We start from the raw sequence: 9,180 nt of genomic DNA, 5'->3' as shown, positions 1-9,180 counted from the left end.
AATGGAACTGCATTTTCACTTTCACAATTATGATAAATCTCAAGCAGCGCCCAGTTAGTGACGCGTTTTCCATCACCCAGCAGTGTTTGGTCTGCCAGAGAGGGTAGGCAGAGCTAAGCGGCTGCTTTTCCGGTCTCTGCAAGTGTTGCGAGTAAACAGTAATCTACTATGGCTGAACAAACAAAGAAAAGATGGATGACGACAGATACAACTTCAAAAATAAGTGAAAATCCAAAGAAAAAGAAACAAATTTGACGCTCAGATGAAGGCAAACAGTCTAAATCAAGAGTTACAACTGGAGCCAACCGTGGACGTCACACATGCAACACTGTCAAATTACCGATTATCGCCATAGGTGCCGCCAAAGAGAACGAAACTTCGAGATCTTTGAGATTACAACTTTAATGTAATTTTATCAAAAGCTAGATTAAAAGGAAGCAAAGTAGAAGTATTTTACCAATATGTTGGAAGCCACTGCATTATATAAGTGAACAGGACGAGGGATGAACACTGGAGGTGAAAGCAGCTAATGTGATGGTAATCCTTGTTGCCTGGATTAGCAGTTCCATATAAAAGCAAATTTTCAGAGATTCTTTACATGTGTGATTTTGAACCCTGGAATGACAAATAAACAATCAAAAGTGCAGCATATCTTGCTGAGCTCCAGGAAACATCTGCAGAAGACACATTAAAGCTTTGACTGTAATAGTGTGTATTGCCACATAAAGCAGGTCCGTCTTGAAATGCCAGGTCAGTGAGCGCTCCGGTGGGTTGGCATAGAGTTCAGTCAAGTGATCCTAGAAATCCTACCTTCTCATTTACATTGTTGGCTTAAACCTGCCTGGATTAGCCACTTTGACTCCACACTCTGAGTAGTTAATTGGTTTTTGGCCCTTACAATGTTACAATGGCCCTTAATGCATCATAAACATTTGGATTAGGTGGCTGATGAACAGCAGGCCTGTCTGGGGTTCCATTTACATGCATAATGCCTTCCTGTATGGAAGTATGTGTTCCTCGATAGCAGTGTTTGTCATTCTGTAACATGACGCGCATTAATCATTCATATTTCAAATGGTAATTTAAATAAAGATTTACGCTTATTCACCACATCCTTACAGCTCACATTCAAACTAGCAGATGAGAGGGTATTTTATTGGCTTTTGTACTAACTCATTTAAACCGTTACACCTGAATTGTCTCTCTGTACAGAGGCTTGCCTGGGTTTATGACACAGGGTTTTTCCTTCCTATTGTGTGTGCTCGTTCTGTATTCAAGCCGCTGGCAGGTGCTGCGCGGTCCCCGTCAACTCCCCTCACCCTCCAGTAAAGTGAGAACCTTTTCCAATCTGCTGCAAGAAGCCTGTGTTTGTGTGTACACCAGTGTGTGTGCAAGGTGTGACGTCAACTGAGATCCCTTGAGAATGGATAAATGACAAAAGATCTGATTGTTCCCATCTCTTCCTCTCCGTGTTGAGGGAAAAGCAGCAACCGAGGAATATGTGTGTGTTGACTTTCCCGACGCCCCTGAAGACCCTTCACCCCTGTCCCTCTGAGGCCCTGGCCCCCAGGGAGAGTTGCCTCCTGAAGGCGCCTCACTCTGTCACAACGCTGACAAGCTAAGGGTGGCCATCCTCCAACAGAGCCCAGAGGTGACAGAGCTGTGGAGAAGCCCCTGACCTCAGCGCCACTCACTCTGTCACAGAGCTGTCAGTCTCAGGGATCCAACGCTACAGGAAGGAAGTCACATTAAAGGGTTAATGTGGTGGCATGCGACACGCACTGCTCGCCCACGCATCGGCAAGCACACACACAAAGACCTTGTCACTCACGCAAACAGGGTTTGTGATCTGACAGAAGATGGAGGGTGCTTATGTAACACTTGATTCTTTCAAAGGTGTAATTGGGTGTCTGTTTGGGTCGTGTGGAAGAGGCCTCAAAATCAAAGCTGGCGTTCGTCAAAGTGTGCCAAAATTACACAAAGATATTTCTGGATGGAAAAACTGAAACATGCATAACACTCAGACCTGATATTCATTTATTTCACATGAAAAACAAACGTACAAATCTGTTACAATGTCTGTGAAAAATGTATAAAGAGTAATATACGTACTGTAACTTCACCTAAAGTTTCATTTGAAATACTGCTTTCTATTCATTCATGTAAAATGCAGACAGGAAGAAAAATCTATTTTTTCTTCTCATTATAATTCCCAAAAATAAACTGCTTTCAGAGGGAAAGAGCACATTAATTCAACAAAGACACATTAATTCAAAATAGATGCAAATTCATGTTTCAAAAATGGTTGTCTCAAAAAAAAGAAATTTGATAGACGTAACACAAGCTCACATTTAAGAATCACAGTTCCTTCATCCAGTTTGAACTCGAAGAACCACCTAGTACAAATGGCCCTCTCTTCACTTTTAAGAGCAGTGCAAATTGCACTCGATGCCTTGCTTAAGAGCACCCTTATCAAGTTTTTAACCTCTTGAGTACAGCCAGAGATATGCAACACGACTTCTCTGTGTAGCAGGATGTAAACACAGGTCCTCCTGAGGCCTCATAAACAACCATTTGTGTGCATTCAACACAAAAAGTTGCATAAAAGGCACAAACATGGACACAAACTCTGAGAGACAAAAACTCATACAATGCAAGAAATACAGAATAGTAGTTATAAATCACACAAGTGGACGTATGAGCTGTGTTGAGCTTAAAGGGGGGGTATTATGCTAATTTCAAGCTTCATATTTCACTCTGTGACACCTGTGGAGTAGCTTAGCATAATTTACACTTAAAAAAAACCTCATCATTTTTCTCACACTGGTGCTCTGTGCAGGCCCTCATACAGCCTCTGCCTGAAATGACAAGCTCTGTCCCTTTAAGAAACCCCACCCCTAAAAGCCTGCTTTCTTCTGATTGGTTAGCTCTCCGAAGCCTGTCCAGGGGCAGAGCTCAGTGTTTGAGGCACGCCTCCTACGCTGTGGTCATGTTACAGAGTTGTCGTCAAAGAGTAAACTTCTCTTTTTCGTTTTTGAAATGAATGTCTGCTGCTCTTGTCCTTTGGAAAAGGAAGCACTGATGTCTTTCCTTCACAGCCAAAGAAACACTTTCTCCAAGATGTTCTGCTGTGTCTCCGGCAGATGCCCAAATACAGAGTTCCTCCACTTTGTGACATCACAAAGTGAAGCATCTGGAGAAGTCTGTCTGAAAGAAGGGTTCACAGCAGCCTGTAGGCTGAGACTTTTTTAGCAGGGGATTACTCCAACATACTTTTACCCACAGATTTAAAACTTCACCCACATTTAGTTTGGACATCCAACATTGTAACATTATATATATGTCTTGAAATGGTCAACAGCATGATACCCCCTCTTTAATATCCAACACAGCCCATCAACTCCCACTATTAGCAACAAATGGCTGTTTAAGGGATGTATTAAGGCAAAGAAATCATTTTGCTTTGCTGTTTTTGTAACAGAACTATGCCATTGAAAAAAGAAAACTAAGGCAGCATATAGTCATTTACAAAAGAAATGATGTTATATGGAGGAATTGTAGGCATTATGAATCAAATGGTCAGTGTTTAAGTAGAAGGCAGCCAATGACAAAAGAGTATTTTGCTGCCTGAAAGAAAATCTATTCATTCTCCTGTGGTTTATCCCTTAGTGGTTTATTTCCATTTCAATTGCACAACACTTAAATCAAATAATTAAATTGCCCTATTTGGACATAATATAGTAACCTTTATAAATTCCACGAGTTCTGTCTAATTAGAGCCACAGTGAAACCAGTGCAGTCAAAATCATCTTTGTTTTTCTTTCTGCATTGTCTAACTTTGTTCTTTGACTTTAATTAAAAGTTCACTTCACAATATTAAAAAGGAACGTGCTGCATTTCACACACTCTCACTGTAAACACACATTTAGTGCAGGAACATTATGCATACATGCTTGTGTCCAGAAGAGAGCCCAGGAGCTGGTGCAGATTGAGGCAGTGGTCATTTTTTTGTTTGTAGTGTTTCATGGTGGTTCCCCGGGATGTGGAGAATAAGGTCTTGTCATGTGGCCTAAAAAAACTGACCTGGAATGTAGAATCATGAGGCAGCTGTGCTTTCCAACCTTTACAGGTGTGCAGTTAGAGTTCTTCAAAGAAGGCCACCCTGGTCTTGGTGCTCTGTAGTGTTAGCTGTGGAAGAGATAGTGGCAGACCTGATAAGCTTTTTTTATATCTGCGGTGGAAGTAAACAGGAACAGAATATACTGCAGCATGCAGAGTACGTAACCAAATGGAAATCCTCACTGGGGACAAACGTCCCTGAAATCATCCCCTGCCTTTTCCCTCCAACTTCCTGCCAGATCCAATCAGTCTGTGCATTTCCAGTGCAAGCTCCCAGGACTCTTAATATCTGACTGAGACACCAGCGAAAAGTAGCTGAAAGGTGGATGTGATTTTAAAATTCATTTTAGGTGCATATGCTTGAAAACCCCCAGCACCTTAGACGGTTCTGTGCAGCCCTGGCAGGCTGGTTACACATCAAATCTCCCTGCAGGTTTTTCATGAGAGCCGGCTCTTGTTTTTATCCCTCAGTGATTTTTTTACTTATTTAAAGTGGGCGAGGCTCGGCTGGATAAAATGTGATGCCGGGGGCTTTAAACAGGTTTCATGAACAAAATTCTAATTTCTGTGCTTCATTGTTTCAGGTGATATTAAACCATTCTTGAGGAAATATGCATTCATAGCTGATTGTTGGCATTTGTTAGCTCTGGTGGTTATAGAAATTAGGTCCCTTATTTAAAGCTCATGTGAGGAGTTTTCAGCTAGTTATCAAATGGACTGAAATGAACACTGATGCCTTTATATGAGCTACAAACGCAAACAAGACCATCAGTGACAAGATTGATTATACGTATCTATATATTTATTTTGAATGACTGTAACCACTGCAGGGAGGTAGGTGTCAGACGAGGCGGCTCACTTTGTGCTGCCAAATCAGCCTTTTTTGGATATTTTCCACAGCAAAGATTCACAGCGAGTGATACGTTTGAATATGAAAAGAAAGCAGGATGAGATTTTGTTAAAAAGCACTTGTACAGGACAAGATCAACAAAGAGATAAGAGGTACCACTTTGTCCACAGGGGCGCCAGAATCAACAAAAACCGAAAGTTCCTCACAGGAGCTTTAAATTGATTCGATTTTTTTTCGAGTTCCCCCCACTACAACAGTATGCTAACCAACAAAGGATCAGGAAAACATTTTCTATATTCAATAATATCAATATTTGTTATAATTTACATATTCAATGTGCTGCCAGTTTGAAGAGTATCCTGAATAAGACAAAGAGTGTTCAATGTTTACTAGACAGCATGAACTGAATCAGCGCAGCACTCTTCTCCTCTTCAGAAGATGGAAAAGTGTTATATACAATGTTAAGAGACTACACAAGTACACAGAGCTAGTTCATCTATTTGAGAAGAAGTAGGCTGGTTGATGAGGTCCTGTTGGCCAGGCTGCCACGAACTTCCATATAAGGATAACAGGAAATAACTTTCACCATCGCTTTCGTACGGAAGCCCTAAGCAGACATGCATCCATTTATGTATACACTTTGTTTACTCTGTTTCCCGTAATTTCTGTTTTTTTTCTCAAGATCTCGATTTATATATCTCATTATCTTGAGATAACAAAGCTGGTGTTCCCATCATAACGAGTTAATTTTCAGTTGTTTTCTGGAGATCTCAACTTTTTTTTCTCGTTTCAGGTTTTCTCTTGATAACGTGATCATTTTCTGGCGATATCGAGAACAAACCAAGGCTGGTCTCTGTGATATTACAGACCAGATTAAGCCTGTTTCTATGTTTGTTTCCTGCTTTTTCAGCTCTGACATTATGGTGGTGCAAGTGAATCAAAAGTTAAAAAAAGTCTTGAGAAAACAACCAGAAATTACCATAAAATTTGGTGTATAAGACACACTTTTAATAATTTTTTTTTCATCTAAAAAGTGGGCTGCGTCCTATATACCAGTGTGACCAACATACCAGTATAAAATGCAGAGAGAGGTTTTTTATTGTGTTGTCAGACGATGGCGCAATAATCTAGCTAAAGCTTCGTCACAGACATGCGCTGTCATGATCGCCAGTGCAGCTGCTACCCTCACAACAATCAACGTTACTGTAGGCCGAGTACAACTACTGCACCCGTAGCTCGTCGTACTGAAATCAGATGGAAGGCTATAATTTGTGTGTGTTTTGATTGTGTTTCAAATGAATATAAATTGAAATAGTCCTGAAATAACTTTGTCCCTCTGGGATACCCCCCAAAACAGACTGCAATTTATATTCCGGGTTTTACGGTACTCGTTATCACGGGAAAACGGATTAATTAAAATTTATGGATGCATGTCTGCTTAGGGCTTCCATACTTTAGTATTCCTGAGTTTCACTCTTTTTTTCACAGAGAACATTTACTTATTTACTGGCAGCTCAAACATTGCTTTATAGGTGAAAGGGCTTGTGTACTGCAGAGTTCACTTCGCACTGCACTGGACTCATACTGGATGCTGTCACTTTTTCTGCTGTCTAATGGCTGTTTGATGTATCCATATGACTAAAAATGCTCAAAGTCCGCCTATCAACACTTGGATGGTGTGCTAGTTGCAACCCAAATGAAGCCATACACACATGTATGTCTAATCCAGTCATGCCAATGATTAACAGGGTATGTTAAAAAAGGCGACGCACGTTCCAGCAAAACGTGTGATTGGACGTGTCTCCTCTGACTAAGCGATCATAAGGAGAGGATAATTGGACAGTCGGTACACTTTTCTGTGTTCAGTGAACAAATACCCTCCTGGTTATTATTCTGTTTGTAATGAATCTCTTATGGTATGTGAAGGCATGCAGCGTTACTGAAACATCTTGGACCGAAATGAGAATCAGGCTCGATCAGAGTTTACAACAGGCCCTGACGGACAAAGAAAGCAGTGTTTTTTTCCGCACTCTCTCCTACTGCAGAGACAATCAAACAGAGCGGGATGAGTAGAAGATCAATGCGTGTCAGAAAAAGCACTGTTAATTGTTTTTCTCTCCAGGTTTAAACGAGCTGGAGATGGATTAATCCAGACCGCTGGCTGTGCTTTAACCCCTTCGGCACAGCTTACCATCAGCTCGTCTACTGCGGCACAAGTGAGCATGACTTCCAGCTGGCTGGGCAAACTTTTTCCTCTCTTCAACATCTGTAGGGTAAAGGGAATTAAAGCTGCCTGCCAAAGTAAATATTAGACAGGGGCTGAGGGAGGACAGTTTTGGGATAACAAAGTTATTTCCAGGGAATGTGTACATGGAGGGAATTAAGCAAATCTGCACAGATAATGTGTAGGAGGGGGATGGATTTGCAGCGTGATGTTTACAGATCACCTTCTATTGTCCCTGCTGACAGGCAGCCTGAACTACACCTGTGAGTGTGAGAGCCTGAGTGTGTGTTTATCGATGTTTACCTCGGCTGGATTGTACTGCACACTGCCAAGAACTCTTAATGCAGAGTCCCAGGTAGTCGGATCTTTCCCTTCCTTTTGTTTATCACTTCTTTCTACTCCTTACATTTGAGAAATAGGCTTATCACTTTGGCTTTAAGACATTTGAGGGTAATTAGATTTATTTTACATCATTGTGTGCCCCATTTCTAACCTCAACACCGACTTTAATCTAAATGAATGGGACAATTACACATAGAAAAGACATTTCGGGCGCCGGTTTAGCTCTGCGGTTAAATCTGCTGACCAGATACAGAGGCTGCAGTGCTCTATGCGGCGGCCCCGGATTCGACTCCCACCCTCAGCCCTGTGTCATCCCCAATTCTCTCTTCCCCTGTTTGCAACCAGTGTTAATTTTGGCAGCTATTTTAGATTTAGTGTTAGTCTTCAGACGGAAATGCAGATTAGTTTTAGTCACATTTTAGTCATAGCAGATCATCCATACAGTAAAAGAACGATGAATCCACAGCATCTAAAGATTACCTTTCATCATCGCTTCTGACTGAAGCAGGCAGCTGATGATCGGCCTTTTTTGTGCGGAAGAAGCATCAAATGATGCGTAAAACGCCTCTTTGTCTGTGAGCGCTTAGAGCCTGAAGCAGAAGCCTGAGTTAACAGAGAAAGTTCACAACTACTTTCATGATACCCGATATCTCCAACCGGGTTACGCAGTGACAGGAATTAATTGAAATATTTTGACAGACATATTAAACGCACAGTGGGGAACAACATGCATTTTGAATGTCGGACAGCCCAACACTGACATTAACCCACCTCATCTCGTTAATGAAAACAAAACATACGTGTCGTCAGAGTTTTTATTATCAAAGATCTGTTTTAGCTCGTCAACGTCTCGTCTTCACCATGGAAAAAATGTCGCTGACGAACATTTTTCATCATAAGTTATGAAATTAACACTGCTTCCAACACTATCCATTTTCCTCTCTATCAATGAAGGCAAAAAAGGTAAAAAATCTTTAGAAGTAGTAGCTGTGCATGAAATGCACGACACACGTAACATCAAGGACACTATGTAAAAGATGACAGCGACGACACAGACTAATTTTAATCTGAAGTCCGGCTGATTTCAGCTTAAAAGTTTCCCAAATATCACATGAGGTTGAGCTTTCTACAGAAACAGCCGGTAGAAATGTCAGATGGCAACTTTTTACTTCTGTACTGTGAGTGTTTTTACACTTTTACTCCAGTAAAGAAGCTGAATCAGTACTTCTACTTTGACCAGATTGTTTTTTAACCATGTATCTGTCCGTCCCCTCCGATGCTTGACCACTAGTGTGTGCCGCAGTCTGGGTGGACTGCTGTTGATTTAACAGAAGCCTCTAAATGAAGCTTCACACAGAGTCCCTGCAGCCCTTATGTTGTGATTCATTTGTTGAGAAGGAGCTCTCCTGGCAGGCCGGGTGCTAACAGAGCAGAACCTGTGACCTGGTAGAAATGCAAAGGCGCTGGGCCGTGTTAAGGGGCCTTTCATTAATCATCCAGAGGGGAGAGGGAGGGAGTGAGGATGGAGAAAACATCGCCTCAGGGTGCAGCCGGTCCTGATACTTCTGGCTCAGAAATCTGTGCTTCGTTCCACTTTCCCTCAGCTCATCTTTTCCCGCAGTCCCCCTCTCATCCTGTTCTTCTC

General features: G+C 41.7%; 1 protein-coding gene across 1 annotated transcript in view; it reads right to left on the bottom strand.

The window, feature by feature from the left end:
* Positions 1-2,060: 2,060 nt before the first annotated feature.
* The window catches only part of nf2a (NF2, moesin-ezrin-radixin like (MERLIN) tumor suppressor a), a 34,910-nt gene continuing 27,790 nt past the window's right edge, over positions 2,061-9,180 (bottom strand). The window contains exon 16 of the mRNA XM_069682556.1: positions 2,061-4,188. Coding sequence (XP_069538657.1) covers positions 4,138-4,188 — 51 coding nt within the window. The 3' untranslated portion in view covers positions 2,061-4,137. The remainder of the gene's footprint in view (positions 4,189-9,180) is intronic.

Source organism: Semicossyphus pulcher, unplaced genomic scaffold (assembly GCF_022749685.1).
Source record: "Semicossyphus pulcher isolate SPU_LCO1_2020_fin unplaced genomic scaffold, fSemPul1.0.p SCAF_6, whole genome shotgun sequence".
Classification (NCBI taxonomy): Eukaryota; Metazoa; Chordata; class Actinopteri; order Labriformes; family Labridae; genus Semicossyphus; species Semicossyphus pulcher.
Note: the sequence above shows the minus strand (reverse complement) of the source record. Positions and strands in the feature narration are given on the sequence as shown.